At 39.9% G+C, this 18,452-nt stretch overlaps 1 protein-coding gene across 1 annotated transcript in view; it reads left to right on the top strand.

The window, feature by feature from the left end:
* Kif1b (kinesin family member 1B) overlaps nt 1-18,452 on the top strand; it is a gene marked incomplete in the record, with an annotated part of 137,055 nt that overhangs the window by 38,106 nt on the left and 80,497 nt on the right. Inside the window, 9 exon segments of the mRNA XM_013504249.1 lie at nt 1,712-1,777; nt 5,501-5,679; nt 6,250-6,361; nt 9,583-9,660; nt 10,257-10,322; nt 11,518-11,535; nt 15,407-15,482; nt 15,969-16,047; nt 16,924-17,066. Of these exon segments, the coding sequence (XP_013359703.1) occupies nt 1,712-1,777; nt 5,501-5,679; nt 6,250-6,361; nt 9,583-9,660; nt 10,257-10,322; nt 11,518-11,535; nt 15,407-15,482; nt 15,969-16,047; nt 16,924-17,066 (817 nt within the window).

The following is an 18,452-nucleotide window of genomic DNA, read 5'->3' as shown; positions in this document are numbered from 1 at the left end:
CTTCTTTAGCAATAGAATAATTACGTATAGCAAGTTATGCTTAAGCTAAATGTTTTATTACATTTAGCTTTCCCTTCCCCCTTCCCCCCTTTCTTCTTTCCTTTCTCCTTTCCTCTCTTCCTTCCTTCCTTCCTTCTTTCTTTCCTTCTTTGTGACAGGGTCACACTGTGTAGTATATAGTTCAGGCTGGCCTTGGACTCACATGTAGCCCAGGCTAGCCTCAGACTCGCAGCTATCCTCCTGCCTCAGCCTCCCGAGTGGTGGGATTATAGACAGGAGCCACCACACCCAGCCAGCTTTTCCTTTCTTTTATTATTAGAGTTCTTCTTGTTTTTGTTTCTTGAGAAAGGGTCTTACAGGGCTGGGGATGTAGCTCAGTGGCACAGTGCCTGCCTGGGAAGCACAAGGTCCTGAGTTAGATTTCCAGTACCAAAAATATAAAAGAAAGGGTCTCACTATGTAATTCAGGCTGGCCTTGAACTCATTGTATAGCCCAGGCTGGCCTTGAACTCATGGAGATTGTCCCGCCTCAGTTTCCTTGGTGCTGGGATTGTAAGCATGCACTACTATGTGCAGCTTTTATTGGAGTTCTTGTATAATTATATATGTACATCTTTTCTGATAGAATCTTAGAGTACTTCATTTTAATGCAAAAGCAATTTTTAAAAAAATTATTATTTAGAAATTGCCAGTTGTAATAAATTTTAAATTCCATTTGGATTTTGAGAATCACACATAATTCATTTTCAGAATGTATATTGCCTTAATGTATGATCATCATAACAAGGAGTGCCTTAATATGAAAGGAATAGTGAACAAAAACTTCATAGAATTTTTACTATTTTTATTAAAATGTCACATATTGTAAGTGAGAAATTCAAGGGATAGAGAGGATGAAATTTGTAATTTTCCTAACCTAGAAAAATTGTTTTTTGTTGAAATGTCAACCATGTAGTAGAATAGCATTTCACACAAGGGTAGGAGTTGTGAGATAATGATAAAAAGAAAGTTTTGTACGATCAGAATTACTGAATGTACCTTCACTTATCTCTTCCACATAGTATAAGTTCTCTTAATATGTGTATGTTTTTATTTTTTTTTTAATTTTATTTTTTATTTTTTGAGACAGGGTCTTACCATGCAGTTCAGGCTGGCCTTGAGCTCTCTTTGTAGCCCAGGCTGGTCTCGAACTTGCAACGATCCTCCTGCCTCAGCCTCCTGAGTGCTGGGATTACAGATGTGCACCACCACACCCGGCCGTATGTTTTTAATATATACAGTAGCTGACTAAAGAATAAATTGTGTGTTACTTCAGTAACGTGTGCAAATCCATTTCATAATAGGTGCACTGTCAAGGTAGTGCTGACAGCAGGGTCCCAGTTACTCAACTATAGTATGAAGAATAGAATTCACACGGGTTCAGTGTGCCTGTGATAACACTGGAAGAGGCGCATTTCCCACTTTCTCTGAATGTGGCTTTCTTCCTGAAGAAACAGTGTGGGGGCCCTGTTATTGAGGGAGAGTAGAGCTTAAGCAGGAAGAGTGTATTCACAGTTCTTAAATTTCATCCAGGGCAGTAATCATACCTTGAGGTTATGACATGCCTATCTAGAGGGAGAAAGAGAACCGGGTCTTACCTGTTCCTGCAGCACTTGGGGATAACGTAATGCTTCTCTGATTGGGGCTTTTGTGCTGTTACTCTGCTTCCTAGCTGTGTGAAGAGCTCTTTGAGAAGATCAATGACAACTGTAATGAAGAGATGTCTTACTCTGTGGAGGTGAGTAACCAGCTCGGCCTGAACCCAGGGCCTCTGTTCTGCTGTCCTCCAGCACCAGTGCCGTGGCTCCCTTTAATAACTGCTGTAGATTGCTTACCAGTCCCTCGATTTTCTACTTTTAGACTCTTCTCAATTTTTGTTATAATGTATAATATTAGATGTAAGTTTCTGATCATAATTCTGTTTTCAGGTATTATTTGTGTGTGTATTTTGATTGTTAAATGACACATCTGGATTCCCAAGTGGCCTTGTAGAGAGGTTGTAACTAGGTCTTAACTCCCCCAGGAGGTATAAGCACCCATTGTGCCCTTTCCAACATGTAGTATTTTTATTTTTCAAGCTTTGCTAATTTGATGAGGTATAATTTCTCTTATTTAAAATTTTTTTTTGGTACCAGAAATTGAACTGAAGACCTTGTACTTGCCACAGTGTAAAGTCCTGCAGTTTTCCTTCTAGATTCACATTTTCCGAGTTTCTGAACTGGACCTTTGTCTCCATTTCCATTTTCTTTTGATCAGTCTCTATGTTTTGATACTGTTTTTAAAAAATCAAAACCTTTAGTGCAAAAATCAAAACTTTTAATTTTTTAAATAATTAAAAACCCTGAAAGCTAAGTAATTGATCCATTGAGAATAAAACAGGACAACAAATACTGTCTCTGGGAGCAACTCACCCTAAAAAGTAAGGTAATACTTCCAATTATTCTTGTCTATTTAAACTTGTACAATCCTAAATACCCCAGAGACATGCGTGTGTATGTGTGTGCACACCCCCACACACACACTTCCTGGAAAATTTGTTCCTTTTCACACAAGTAAGAGAGTAAGAGGGTTCAACTACAAGTTGACATTGTAGCCTGAATAGCTCAGTGATGCGGAAGGATCTGATTCACAGAAAGCATCATAATGTGGCCTCCTGTAGTGAGTGTACCCCAGTTCCAACCCCTGTGTACCTGCAAGTCTGGTTTTACGATACATCAGAACAAAACCATCCTTCAAAGGCAGGCTCTTTTTTTATTTTAAAGAGGAGAAAAAATTTCAAAACAAGATAATGGGCTAACAGTGGTAATACACCGTGTATTGTTTTCTTTAAATTACTCAGTAGAAGATACCAGCATTTAATTGTCTAAACAATATTAGCACACACCTTTCTTTTCAGTGAACTAAGAGAAATTACTAGTATAACTATCTTAACTATCTTGTGTGTGTGTATATATATATATATATATACACACACATTTGCTTTTACTTTCCTTCTTTTCTCCTTTCCCCCATCCCAGTTTCTCCCCCGCTTTTTTTTGGGTACTGGGCATTGAACTCAGAACCTTGCATCTGCCAGGCAGGCACTTGTGCCGCTGAGCTATATCCCTGGCCCTCTCTTTTCTTTTGAGCAGTTTCTTCCCATTTTACAATATCTGTTTTACATTTTGAATCTTAGGTATTCTTTCAGCTTCTCACAGTAGGGAGACAATCCAGTGTTTACACGTGTGTGTCTGGTTTATTTCACTTATGAATATGGTCTCGAGTTGCATCCTTACCTATAGAAGTCTCCAGCTTATCCTTCTTTATGGCTGAGTAGTACTCCACTGCATAAAAAGACCGCATCCTTTTTACCCATTCCTTGGTTGATGGGCATTTAGGTTGTTTCCAAGATCTAGCTTTTTTACAAACTGTGTTGTTGTAAACGTGGGCACACATATATTGCTGTGGTACAGTGTTTTTAATTCTTCTGGGAAGATACCCAGAAAGGGAGTGACTGGGTCAAATGGGACCTCCAATCCTAGCTTTTTGTTTTTTGTTTTTTGTTTTTCTTCCAGTACCAGGAATCAAACTCATGACCTTGCTCTTGCCAGGCAGGCGCTGTACCACGAGCTAAATCCCCAACCCCCCAATCCTAGCTTTTTGAGGAATCTGTGCACTGATCTCCACAGTGGTTGCACCGGTCTTCACTCCCACCAACAGTGGAGAAGGCTCCTTTTTCCCCACAGCCCTGCCAGCATTTGCTATTGGTGGATTTCTTGATAATAGCAATTATTCCTGGGGTGAGATGGAATCTCAGTATTGTTTTAATTTGTATCCCTTGAATGATCAATGATGTGAACATTTTTTCATATATTTATTTGCTGTTTGTTATTTCTTCATATGCAAAGTGTGTATTCTTCTCAGATGCCCATTTTGCATTGGGCTTTAAATTTGTTCTTTGGGGGATTTTTTGGGGGGAGTTAAATTTGGAAGGTCTGGCTTTTTTTGAGTTCTTTGTACATTCTCAATAGTAATCCTTTGTCTGAGGAAGAGCTGGCAAACCTTTTTTCCCACATTGTGGGTTGTCTCTTCACTCTGTTGGTGGTTTCTCTTGCTGTGCTAAAGGTTTTGTTTTGTTTTGTTTTGTTTTGAGATAGGGTTTTGCTGTATAGTTCAGGCTGCCCTCAAACTCACTATTTAGCTGAGGCTGGCCTCAAACTTGTGGCAGTCCTCCTGCCTCAGCCTTTTGGGTGCTGAAATTACGTGTATGCGCCACCACACCTGGCCGGCAAAAGTTTTTTTAAGAAGGTGAGATCCCAGTTTTTGACTGTTTGTGATAGTTCCTGTGCGATTGGGGTTTTATTCATAAGACTACACCAGTGTCAAAGGCAGACTCTTGAGTGAAGAGGGGTCACCTTGTGCCACTGCTGGAGCAGTTTGTGCAGTAATTGTCTGAGTCTTCAGGCCACTGGGGCTGGCTGCGCTCACCGCTTCTGGTGCAGACATTGTCTGTAGTTAGTAACAGTACGATCAGTATAAAAAATTAGAGTTACTGGTCTCTTTTGTCTGTGCTGGAATGCTGATATTGTTCTTCGAATTTAACTCTGATGGGTTGTGTGTGTGTGTTTTTGAGACGATCTCACTATGCAGTTCAGGCTGGCCTTGAACTCACTTTGTAACCCAGGCTGGCCTCGAACTTGCAGTGATCCTCCTGCCTCAGCCTCCTGAGTGCTGGGATTACAGTGATGCACCACCATGCCCGGCCTGATGGAAATCTTATTTCCAAGTGCTTGGCATAACACAACTTTAAACCTCAATTACTGATTAATACTATTCATAAAAAACTATTGATAGCTAGTATTGCTTCTAAAAAATCTTTTCTAGAAAGAAAAAATGGAAACAGCTTTTGTAAATAAGAAAGGGAAGAGGAGTTGAAGAGAGGGTAGGGTAGTGGGAAAAAAAGAATCAAGGTGTATCATGTACAGGTATAGATTCTCCATGATCATTGTGATCACTATGTGTACCTAAAATGCACCAACAGACTTAATTAATAATAAAAAAATCCTTTCTTCCAAATACAAGGAGCAGCCACTTTGTGCCAGAGACAGCCTGTTTACCTCCTTTTTTCCTAAGCAGCTGAGAAGGCTGGTTCTGCCCTGTGTGATGTGAGATCTGTGTGTACTGTTAATAGAGTAAGTGGGCCTAGGACTACGGCATTTTGCTTCATAAAGCTTGCTGATCACTCATCGTAGACCTTTTAATAAATTTTTTAGGTATTTTTTGTTAGCTTTTATTGGTAACAGGGTTATGGTCTACTCCAGGCTGGTTTCAGACTCCCGATCCTCCTGCTTCAGCCCACGAGAGTGCTAGGATTAAAGGCGTGCACCTCTGTGCCCAGCACTATGGAGGCTTTTTAGAAACCCTTTTACTGCGTATGATTTCTTTCTGAGTCCTCTAATTCACTTTAATAACATGTCTGTAGGTGAGCTACATGGAAATTTACTGTGAGAGAGTGCGAGATTTGCTGAACCCAAAAAACAAGGGTAACTTGCGTGTACGAGAACACCCACTTCTTGGACCCTACGTGGAGGACCTGTCGAAGTTGGCGGTCACCTCTTACACAGACATTGCTGACCTCATGGATGCTGGGAACAAAGCCAGGTATGGTAAGAAACAGGTCAGTGACTGAGGTCTTCGGCTCATTTTAAGCCCTTCGTCCCCCCTTGAGGGATTGAGGCCGCATTTGTAGCTGTGACTGTTGCTTTCACTGTGGACTCCGATGATCCTGCGTCTGTGCTGGAGAGGTGTAGGCTTCAACATATTAGGTGTCTTTCTTACGAAAACAGTGCACTGCTGAAACAGGCCAGAACTTTTAAGTTTTACTCTTAGGGTTTATCAAGTCATGGTAACATGTCAGTCATGAGTCTGTGGTAGTAATTGATCCTGGAATAAATGAGCACCTAATAAAGAATAAAAATTGAATGCTCCAGTGGCTTCCAAAGGGATAGCTGGAGTGTGAGGAACGATTCCAGCGAGGTCCCTTTGGAGCTGGAGGATAACTTGATGGGCTCACACATCAGACAGCGTTGGGAGCTATTGTGTGTCTCACAGTCTGTGCATAAGTTTAAAGCTGTTGCTTGTGCTTGTTCTGCTTGTAATGTGGAGCCTGCTGCCCATTTTAGCTCTCGTGTAAGAATTCCATTGTCATGCGTCGCCTTTCTGTTTATATAGGACAGTGGCAGCTACAAACATGAATGAAACAAGTAGCCGTTCCCACGCTGTGTTCACTATTGTTTTCACGCAGAAGAAACATGACTCGGAGACCAACCTTTCCACTGAGAAGGTAGGAGAACCTCAGTCTGGGCTGGTGTTGTGAAGGCGGGAATTCCGAGAAGTCCTTTTACTACTCTACCTTTTTTCAAAGGGAGGAGAGTTGCTTAATAGTGGTGGGGATCGAACTCAGGGACTTAGGTGTGCTGGTCAGTGCTTTACCACTGAGCTATACCTTCAGCCTCAGTTCGGGTGCTTAAATAAAATCACAAGATAGAAAAAAGAGTTCAGAAAAACAGTCTTCTTGAAAAATAGCTTTGGGTCTCATAAACTCTATGCAGGACAGCTAAGCAGTGGTGTGGGGGATAAGACCCTTCATTCTCTTCTGGTGTGGGCCACAGTAAGGTTAGCTGATGGTGTTACTGTGGGTCTGAATGTTCACGTGAGTGATTAGGCAGGCAGAGTGTGTTTTTTTTCTTGGAAATAAATAACTTCATGACAGTTCCGGTGTTCTTCAAAGACCTGTGCTTGTTAATTTCTCGTTTTGTGTAGTAGTTAATTATTGTAGACTTTGGAATCAGACTGCTTGCTTTGAATCCTGACTCTGCTATTTTTCAGCTGTCTTACTTTGGGCAAATTATGTAACCGCTTTTTGCCTCAATTTCTGTAACACCTTTGTGGGGTGTTACAGGTAAACGGGTAAATATAGGTAAAGCGCATATGGTAGTGTCTGGCATAGAGTAGCTACCCGGTGAATGTTAACTTGGTTATTGTTAATAATAAAAAATTTATGTTGAGTTCTACTTGGCCTACATTTTGAAGTGCCATGTGAACTTCTTAAATCTGAACTTAAATTTGTTGTCCTGGCAGCTATATAGGATCCTTCTCTTTATAAAATGAATACTTTATGACAGTCATTGTCACTAAAAAATAGCATCATCTTTTCCTTGGTGACTGTTTTATTTAAAATTATTTTAAAAAATACACTCTTTCACGTAGATGATCAGGTAACTTGCTTTGCCAGAGGCAGCAATATTGCTGCTATTGATTGCTGACTGCCACCAAAGAACACTTTGTGTGAAATCATTTTTTTCCTTGCCCCGTAATATCAGATCTGTAAAATTAATGATGTCAGTCCCCAAACCATAGCTTTCTTGGTAGCATGCTTGCTTTTTTTGGTGAACGGGAGTGGGATTGTGTTGGGGATTGAACCCAGGGCCTGTGGGTAAACATTCTATCCCTGAGCTACCCCCTCAGTCCAATGGCTCTTTTGATAATCCACTTTGAATACTTTTGTCTTAACTTCTCTGAAGCAACTTTCAGGTATACAGTTAACTGTAGTATACATATTTAAAATGTAAAATTTGATCAGTTTTGACAGACATTTGTTTATACTGTGAAACTAGTTCCAAGGGGCTGGGGATTTAGCTCAGCGGCAAAAGCGCCTGCTCTGGCAAGCGCAAGGTCGTGAGTTCGGTTCCTGGTACCGGAAAAAAAAAAAACAAAAAAAAAAAAAAAAACAAAAAAAAACTAGTTCCAGAGTCCAGCTCATGAGAACTTCTGTGACTGCAAGAGTTTCTTTGTACCCCTTTGCAGCGTGTCTCTGTCCTTTCTTCCTCCCGATCCCAGGCAATTCCTGATCCGCCTTGTGTGACTATAGATGAGTTTCTGTTTTCTAGAATTTATATACATGGAGTCATACGGTATGCACTATTTTGCTAGGCCTCTTCTGCTTGGCACAGTTGTGAGAGTCATCTATTCTGTTGAATGTATTAATAGCTTGTCCCTTTCCATTGCTGACAAATACTTTGAGTAGATACAGTGCAGTTTATTAAATCATCTGTTGATGGATTTTTATTTATTTATTTATTTAGTTAGTTTTTATTTTTATTTTTTTTGGAACCAGAAATCAAACCCAGGACCTTGCACTGTGTTGATGTATTTTTAAACTATTTATATTCTTTGAATATTATAAATGAAGCTGCTGTGAATATTGGTGTATAAGTCTCTGTATGGAGACTTAAAAATTTCTCTTGAGGAATACCTAGGAATGGGATGATTGATTTTTATGGTAGATTGACATTTAGCTTTTTAAGAAACTACTGTTTTCCAAACTGATCGTGTATTTTTATATTCCCAGTATATGAAAGTTCCTGTTGCGTGCAGCTTCATTTTTAATATGATATTAATGGGTTGATAAGTTTTAGATATTTTTATGACACACCATAGTAAAATATGTCATATTTACTCTAAAGTTATGAATTAGTCAGTTTTTTTTGTTAATGTAACAAAATACCTGAATCTGGGTAGCTTTAAAAGAAGAGGCAGCTTGGTGTGGTGTCACACATCTTTAATTCCAGTACCATTGGAAGCTGAGGCATGAGGATCTCAAGATTGAGCCCAGCTGAGCCAACTTAGCAATTTATCAGGCCTATCTCAAAGTAAGAAATTAAAAAAGGGCTAGGGCTATAGCCTAGTGTGAAGACATTGGGTTCAATCCCCAGTCCCGCCCCCCAAAGTTTATTTTGCTCATAGTTCTAGAGGTGACATCAGGGACATGGCACCCGCATCGCCTTGGCTCTGCTGAGACCTTATGGCAGATGGCATCACAATGGCAGTGGCAGGTGTGGGAGAGGGAGCACATCACCAGACAGGAAGTCAGAGAAGCTGTGTAGGGGCCACTTCGTCCTTTTATAACAGCCCTCCCTTGAGAACAGCGCAGGGGCCCGGTGAGAACTGTGCCCCCACTGCCCTAAGAGCCTCCCCGGGGCCGTCCCTCAAAGCTCCCACTGCTTCTTAACATAGCTGCGCTGGGGACCAGGCTTCCAGTGTGTGGACTTTTGGGGAACAAAATCACATCCAGACCACAGCAAGTAATTTCTTCTGAACCAAAATAATTGCCCTCAGTGTTACACACTCCTCTGCCCTTCGATGCTAGGTCTTAAACTCAGGACTTGTGCTCTACCACTAACCTATACCACTAACCTGGCCGCCCTTTACATGTCCTATAAGCTGCCAATGGTATATCTTGTTTTTGTCTTCATGAACCATATTCAAGAACTTTTCATATTTTTAGTCTTTCTTTTTCTTTTTTTTTGTCTTTTTGAGACAGGGTCTCGCTATGCGGTTCAGGCTGACCTTGAGCTTACTTTGTAGTCCAGGCTGGTCTCGAACTCTCAGTGAGCCTCCTGCCTCAGCCTCCCAAGTTTTAGTCTTCTTCATACTGTAATTTTTAACAAAATTCCCTGCTCTTGCTTGTTTTTGAATTGTGCCTATGTTGCCGTTCTTTACCAGGTTAGTAAAATCAGCTTGGTGGACCTAGCAGGAAGTGAACGTGCTGATTCAACTGGTGCCAAAGGAACTCGATTAAAGGTATTTATTTTACCAAGTAAGCTGCCTAGTCAGTCAGGGTTCAGTGTTCTGTAACATGGGCCAAATCCAGCCCACCACTGGTTTTATGGAAGACATTTTATTGAGACATAGCTGCAATTATTAGTTAGGCACTATAGTGACAGTTGTGAGAGATCATATGATCCACAAAACCTACTTTTTTTTTTTTTAACATAAAAATTTACAAAATAGGGAAGACATTATGGTCAGGGTAAGGAATAAACTACATTTTGAGAAAACAGGCAAAATTTGGCTGAGTGGAAGAAGAAGACCTTAAAGGGAATTGGGTACACAAGATCCAGGTGTGAGAAAAGCGTGGAGTTTGGTAGAGGTGTGTTTAACAGCAGCAGCATTTTCATGTGAGAAGAAGGCTGCGTCTGCAGTTTCAGAGAATGACATCTTGCAGGGCAGGTGTGGTCCCAGCAGGTTGACAAATAAAAGGAAGAAAGATTAAGGATGGAAGACAGTTTTAGAATTTGTGATCATAAACAAATATGCTAGCATATGACGGATTACTGTATTTTTTATCCTCTATATGAATATTACTCATCATAATTCATATTTGGTGTTTATTTTAGGAAGGAGCAAATATTAATAAGTCTCTTACAACTTTGGGGAAAGTCATTTCAGCCTTGGCAGAAGTGGTAAGTTTTATTTTTCATTACAAGCAGAATTTGTCTGCTGATCAAACACACTTGATAGTTTACGTTTGCACATGAAGGCTGTCCTGTTTGGGCCCTTTCTTCCTTTAGAGCTTGCCAGATTAGACAGTGGGTATGACATAGTCTGACTTGGTACTGACAGTAGAATGAGAAGTGCATGTAGATATGTAAATGTTGGTGTGAGGACCTAAGGTTTGACTAATTTTTAGAGCCTTATTTACTATCTCACAAAAAGCAAATGTGTTTATTGTATGTTCTTCTCCTGTGCAATCATTTCTCGGTGGGATGCACAGTATCCTTTGGAGATTTTTTTGAACAGTTCGGCTTTGGAGAATGCTGTTGATTTGGGGGCCAATAATATATTTTGAAATACAGTCATGAGGCTCTTAATGAGAGGGCCACGCTGTGGGAAATGCACCCTTCCGCATTTGTCGCTGTGGGAACATCATGGTGCACGCTCACACAGACACGTGATGGTGTGGTCTGCTGCTGCCAGGGCCATGATGGAAAACCATGTGAGGTTAAGTCAAGCGCAAGAGAAAACGATGCAATCCAGAGACAGGGTAAACACACAAGATATTGAGGCCACTGCTGATACAACATGGTGCACTTTCACAGCAAAAAAAGTTTTTTTTGTAAGTAGAAAAAATATTCTCTAAAAGTGGGAAAAAATATAGCATAGTAAAGACACACAGCAGTGACAGGGTCCCTTCTTCTTACTGTGCATCAGCGTACAGCACCTGCTGTGCTACCAACAGTGCACGGGTTTCTTTGCAGCAGCTCACTACACACATGTGAGCGGTACGTGGCGCTGCCACCTAAGGTCCGCTCTGATGTAGGGATTCTCCAGCACTGCTATAGTCATACAAGACTCCAGTGCGTGCAGTCCGCACATGGAAGAAACTGTCATTGTAGTTTCATTCTTCCCCGTTGCTTAACAGAAACACCAAAGCTAAGCATCTTCACTGTTAGGGTTAGAAGCCAAGGAAGTATTTATTAGTCATTGTGTGCTCTCATTTAGATGAATACCTCATTGAAGTCACTAAAAAGAACTGAATACTTTGTGCCTGTCTCTGAGAAGTCATAATCTGTAACTTCTATTTAAATAACGTACTGTGTTTTATTTGGAGGCTTACCCTGTGTCGTTGTTCTCTCCTCTAAATGCTTTCGTCTGTAGGATAACTGCACCAGCAAGGTATGGTGGGGACTGGCAGAGACAAACTGGCTATAGAATCAGCTCAGGGCTGTAAATCCACCGGGGGTGTAGAGAGGCATAATTAGGAATGGAACCTTCAAAAAATTACCGTCATGTGTTTTCTGGCCCTGGAATGTAGAATGGCTATTGGGCGTGATCATAAATCATAAGACATCTCATCAGCATTAATTTAGGAACATGATGTGCTTGGAGAAGGAAATAAGAATACAGAAACAAGACACGGAAAGTGGGGCTGGGGATTTAGCTCAGCGCCAAAAGCGTCTGCCTGGCAAGCGCAAGGTCGTGAGTTCGGTTCCTGGTACCGGAGAAAAACAAAAAAAAAAGACACGGAAAGTCAGAGTTTTATGTTATCTTACAGTGTTTGCCCTGGTGTTGTATAGGACTGTTTCTTTACACTTGAAAGTTCACCATATTAAATTTCTCAGGGGTACTGTTCTAAAACATGCCTGGCTTCTTGAAGTTATTAATATATATATTTTGGGGTGAGGTTGAGACAGGGCCTTGCCATGCAGTTTAGGATGGCCTTGAACTCACTTTGTAGCCCCAACTGGCCTTGAACTTGCAGGGATCCTCCTGCCTCAGCCTCCAGAGTGTTGGGATTACAGGTGTGCACCACCATTCCTGGCCTGATACATTATATACACACACACACACACACACACACACGTATACACACACACACACATATATATATATGTATATATATATATATATATTTTTTTTTTTTTTTTAAACCTCTTTGTATTATTTCACTTGTTTCCCACCATGAAAGATCATGGGAAATTTCAAACATAAACTTTTTTCCTACTCTTTGATTACACATAAAGTGAAAGCTGTAGAATAGTTGAAGTTGTAACGGCATCTAGAAAACTTACTTGTATTTTCCTTTATCCAAATAGTATAGATTTTTCTCTTCCATATTTCTGTACAAATATTCTAGGATTGATTAGTGCTGTTTTGCACAGAAAATATTTAGAGCACCTAATTGTTGTGAATCACCCGAGGGAAATTAGAGAGAGGCAGTATTTGCATTGGAACATTTTATACTTCTGTTTTCAGATATTTAGGTTTGTGTATTTCCCCACCTCTAGAGTAATAATTTAGTAAACAGCACGCCAATTTTGTTTTCCCCGCTTAACCACAGAAGGTGCCTTGTACTCAGAAACCCACCTGCTACTTCACAGTACACAGTGTGAACAGTGTTCATGTATCCAGTCTGGGTCCCGGGACCATGAAGACTGTTAAAACTTTGTGATCTTTCTTACTTGTTCTGTGTCTTTGCTCCGCTGTTGACCTATCGATCACACGAAAAGTTTGCAGAGTATTTTCTGTATATGTCCATGTTGTTTGTTGCCACAATAATTTATAAATGATTTTTATAATCAGTTTTGTAAAACATAGTTTAGTACCTGGCATATTACCATAAGATCAGTTGTGAATTTTAGTTTTTACGTAATGAACATAATTTTTGATGAACGTAAGACATTTTTCCCACTGGAGAGAGAAACGGGCTTATTGCCATCCCCACTTACTAATATTGGTTGAGTGTCCCTTCCCCAAAAACCTAAAAGCTGAAGTGTTTCCAAAATCTGAAACTTCTTGAGCCCTTCTGTGAAAGTGTAAGCGAAAAACTCCACACATGACCTCATGTGATTTGCAGCAGTCAAAACACAGGCATGCTGAAATTACTGTAAAAATTTACTTTTAGGCTGTATGTATAAGGTGTATAGGAAACCTATACTTGGGTTCCATTGCCAAAACCTCTTATTATGTGTATGGAAATATTCCAAAATAAAAAAAGAATCTGAATATTTTTGGTCCCAAGCATTTCAGGTAAGGGATATTCAACCTGTATTTCTTTTTGGAGAGGTTAATGATCCAAGTGAACTTTTTATATAACTACTGAAGAACCTATTTTCCAAATATGTGTAAATATGAGAGTAGGTGAGATTAATTGTATAAGGAAGCAAATAGAAAAGAAATGGCCAGAATTCTGGAATATTTTCAAATGGAAAGGGTTGAATTTCTACTTATGTTCCTTCATGTTAAGAATTTCTTCTTAATTTTGTCCAATTGACAGAAATGAAAATATAACATTTTTGGCAGACAAACACTGCTTATGTTTATAGTACTGTTTGTGGTTATTGTGACTGATATAGTTTAAGTTTTATACCATTTTCAGTACTAATAGTGGCCAAGTGGGCTGTTTTAGCTGTGTTCAGGAACTGTAAAAGGATAAAGCCTTAAGCCTCAAGCGTTATATAGTGGAGGGAAAGTTTGTTCTGAAAGGCTTCGTTCTTCTTGGAGGCCTGTGCAATCTGAAGTCTACTGGAAATGACTTTCTCACTGGTGGAATATGCATCTGTGGCTGGAATGTGATAGAACCGTGTGGGTGGGTTTGTTTGCATTGCTGCAGATCAAACCCTGGGCCTTGAACATGCCAGGTAAACATTCTGCCACTCAGCCGCATCCCCGGCTCAGTGTTTGTGATAAGGGATGGAATTATGGTGTCACTTGCCTGCACCCTTTTCTTCGCCACAAACCTGAGGTTAGCCACCAGGTACTCTTTTTTTCTGAATATCTGTGCTTTTGCAAAAAGTAGACTATCCTTTGTTGAACCGTGGATTATACCAGGAATGGATTCTAAAACTGCCCATTGCACTGTTAATCAGGGAACCCTGGTTTTCTCTTTACTAGCTTCCTCAGGCATCAGAACACATTAGGCAGCCAGCATATATTTAATACTGGTTGTCTGCAGAACGTTTGCATTCACTGATTTTTTACCTTGAGAGGATGACTTTTCCATTTCAGCACTAGCTTTTAAGTGGTGCTTTTTGTTTTGGCCAGTGGTAGTGAGAAAGGTCGTGAAGAGAGTGTTACGGACCCTTTAAAGATACAGAAAATGCACCCTGGCAGTCTTTACAGATCTCTAAATTAGCAAATTCCATTATTTTCCTAGACCTTTTCACTTTTAATCCTTGTACTAATAATAGTTGGATTTCTTTGTCATAGTTACTAGATATGACCAACCTACCAATAATTTTGTGGTTGGCCGAGTAAATTCATTAACTAAACAGCTTGTTCTTACATAGCCAACCTAGCATGCACAGGATTCATGTTTACCCCTCTGTAAAAATAAAATTTGTTTGAGGGCTGGATATTAGAGGATAGTGAGGAATTGCTGTTAATTTTGTTAAGTGTGGGCTGGGGATTTAGCTCAGTGGCAAAAGCGCCTGCCTGGCAAGCGCAAGGTCGTGAGTTCGGTTCCCGGTACCGGAGAAAAACCAAAAAAAAAAAAAAATTTTGTTAAGTGTGATGATACTTTATTCAGATTTTTTTATACTTCTTGTCTATTAGAGATACATACCTATAGAATTTAGAGGTGAGATGTTAGATTTGCTTTAAAACACTGACACCTGTAGAAGACTTGAACAGCACATTAGGAAACAGTACTGTATTGCTCTTAAATTTCCTAAATTTGGTGGTTGTACTGTGAGAGAATGTCCTTATTTTCTGACATATTTAGACAGGATATCTATACCTTACTGCAGAATGGTTCAGGAATGTGTAAAAGTGTTTGGAGGATAATTGAAAGATGAACATGGCAAAATATTGATAATAGTTGAAGATGCATGGTATCACACAGCAGCTCATTATACTATTCACTAGGCTTTTGTGTAATAAAAATTTCAAAATAAAATGCAAAAAGAATAATCGCATGGTCTTTGTGTGCTGTGAAGAAACTGCAGTGAGAGATTTCAGCAGTGGTGGATTACTACTATAACTTGGTGTACTTGTGAATTTAGGCTGGCTTGCATTTTATGCTAAGGCTGTTTCTTTCTTTTAATAGAGTAAGAAGAAGAAGAAAACTGATTTCATCCCTTACAGGGATTCTGTACTTACTTGGCTTCTTCGGGAAAATCTAGGTATGTTGGCTACTGGTACAAATTCATCTTGTGACTATTGATTGATTATCTTTTATGGCTAGTTGTTCTGTGACTGTGTTGGAGAAAAATCGTCTGTGATATATATTTATTGAGTGCTTCTTGACTGTTCATTTTTACTTCTGACTTCAGCGTGTTTGAGGCACTTAAATCTGGGTGTTCTCCCAGAGTGGTAGAGGGAAGAGGCTAAAAGTAAACTAGGGGGCTGGCCCCCAGCCGGCGCCATCCCATTGCCAAGGGCAGTGCTGTTTGATGGGAGTGGGTTTGGGAGAGAGGGAGCGCAGGAACTGGGCCCAGTGGGTCCTGATGCCAAAATTGGAGTGTGACCATGCCTGGCTGGGGACATTTAAGAAAGTTGTTGGCCTTTGATGAACTAATAGCATCTGAAGTTGTGCTATCAAGATTTAATGTATTCAGTAAAACTTTCTCAAATGAGACGTCTGAGGTGTCTGTGACTCCTCTTCCCAGGTGGGAATTCTCGGACTGCAATGGTTGCTGCTCTGAGCCCAGCAGACATCAACTACGATGAGACTCTGAGCACCCTGAGGTACTCTGTCCCGTCCTCGGCAGCCCCACGGTCATGTCACAAAGCCTTTTCTCTGCGTGTGGGTGGCCGTTTAGATGGTGATCTTACCAGGGACAACGTGAGGGAAATGAGTGTTACTTTAGTGGAATTTACCTTCTTATGGTTTGCAGTCGCTGGGAAAGGCAGGAACTTTTTCATAGGAAAGATGTTCAAATCACACATGTGAGATTTTCAGATAATAATAAATTTTATTATAATCATTTCTATGAAAAGTATTCTCTTGTGAGCACAGACTTTGTCTTTATGGAAACACTAAAGTTTTAAGAACACAGGAGTACATGTGGCATTAACAAAAGTCAACAGAATGTTCACTAGTAGAATAATTTTATATGTGAATAGGTTCTGTTATTTTAGTCTGAAACTCTTTCCTTCTTCCATAGTTTTGATACAGCAAAAGAATACTGTCCAGTCTGACAAACTGGGTTTGACACCTCTCTAGTTTTCATTTCTGTTGTGACGTTGGGCAGATCGTGTCAGTTCATCTGAGCTTTTCCCCTTATCTTTATAAGATGATAAAGCTTTTTATAAATAAATAAATAAATATATTTTTTTCTTTTTCTTTTTTTTGAGACAGAGTCTTGCTGTATAGTTCAGGCTGGCCTTGAACTCATGGTGTAGCCCAGGCAGGTCTTGAGCTTTTGGCAATCCCCCTGCCTCAGCTTCCCAAGTTCTGGGATTACAGGCATGTGCCACCATGCCTGGCTCATATAAATATATTATTTACAAGGCTCATAAAATATGTAAATACTAAGGATGTTTCATTTAGAAATGATGGTGTGTTACTCATGAGAAGAAGAATACCTGGGAAATGGCATGAATAAATTTCTTTTTATTTAGATATGCAGATCGTGCGAAACAAATTAAATGTAATGCTGTCATCAATGAGGACCCCAATGCCAAACTGGTTCGTGAGTTAAAGGAGGAAGTGACACGGCTGAAGGACCTTCTTCGTGCTCAGGGACTGGGAGACATTATTGATAGTAAGTGAATTAAGATCAACATAAAATTTAATCTTCCTCTTCAGGTTCTTATAATTAAAATATACTTAAAATTTAAGGAATTCAGCTGGGCGTGGTGGCACACACCTGTAACCCCAGCACCTGGGAGGCTGAGGCAGGAGGATCACTACAAGTTCAAGGCCAGTCTGGACTACATAGCGAGACCCTGTCTCAGAAAAAAATAAATAAATAAGGAATTTGAGGAAACTAGATGGTAGTCAGAATGGTTTTATGTTTTTTCTTAAAAACCCCTGTAAATCCCAGGCATGGTAGTGTGCACCTGTAATCCCATCTGCAGGGGAGGCTGAGGCAGGATTGCTTGAACTCAAGGGTTTGGGGCTAGCCTGGACAGCACAGCAAGGCCCATTACAAAATAAAACAAAGCAAAACACAGTGAAAATGATTTTGGAATTTCTCTAGTATGCACCATCGTGAATTTTTTTTGAATATTAACTTAGAAAATATAACTTCATAAAAATTTAACTTGGAACTTTTGTTGCACATAGTGGCAGTAATACATGTGTAAGTAATTGTTCAAGACTATTTTCAGGTAAGCGTCACCTCTAAATGGGCCCTGCTTCTTATCAACTTACGGAGAAAAGTCCATTTCCTCAAGTTCCAGAAGTAAGCCTCTAGCAAGTATTATTTTACAATATTGTTTTACAGTGCATCTTTTAAAATTCTCTCTGATGTGCCTGTTTATTGTCTAATCCAAAGTTTTTTTAATCTAGTGCCATGGTAAATCTAATGCCTGTGTAATCCCAGCTACTCAGAGCTGAGACAGAGGAATTGCAAGTTTGAGACCAGCCTGTGCAACTTAATGAGATTATCTCAGTAAAAAGGGCAGGGGACAGAGCTCAGTGATGGGATGTTTGTCCAGCATGCTCAAGGCTCTGGGCTCAGTCTCCAGGGCTACCAAGAAGTAAATGAATATTTAAATAAATAAGTTACCTGAAGTGAATAAAATAGATAATAGATTATTATCTATTATAAAATAATAGATTATTATCTATTAAATAATAAAATAATAGATTATTATAAAATAGATAATAGATTATTCAGATAGATAATAATCAGGATTACTGGTTATTCAATAATGGAATAATCAACTAGAATTATTCAGTAATTATTCAAGATTGAACAGAGCTGCAAGCATCTTAGGCAAGCAAGCCTTCCTCTACTGAGCTACACCTTCAGCCCCCACCCCAGACTTTTGTTTTTGCTTTTTTGGCAATGGGATCTCACTAAGTTTTCCAGATGGGCCTCAAACTCGTCAACCCTCCTCCCTCAGCCTCCAGAGTAGCTGGGATTATAGGCATGTACCACCATACCTAGCCATAATTTTTGAGGGTAAAATTAGTATTCTAT

Source organism: Chinchilla lanigera, unplaced genomic scaffold (assembly GCF_000276665.1).
Source record: "Chinchilla lanigera isolate Chin_1 unplaced genomic scaffold, ChiLan1.0 scaffold00085, whole genome shotgun sequence".
NCBI classification, from domain to species: domain Eukaryota; kingdom Metazoa; phylum Chordata; class Mammalia; order Rodentia; family Chinchillidae; genus Chinchilla; species Chinchilla lanigera.
The sequence above is the reverse complement of the archived record's forward strand: the minus strand, read 5'-3'. Positions and strand labels throughout refer to the sequence as shown.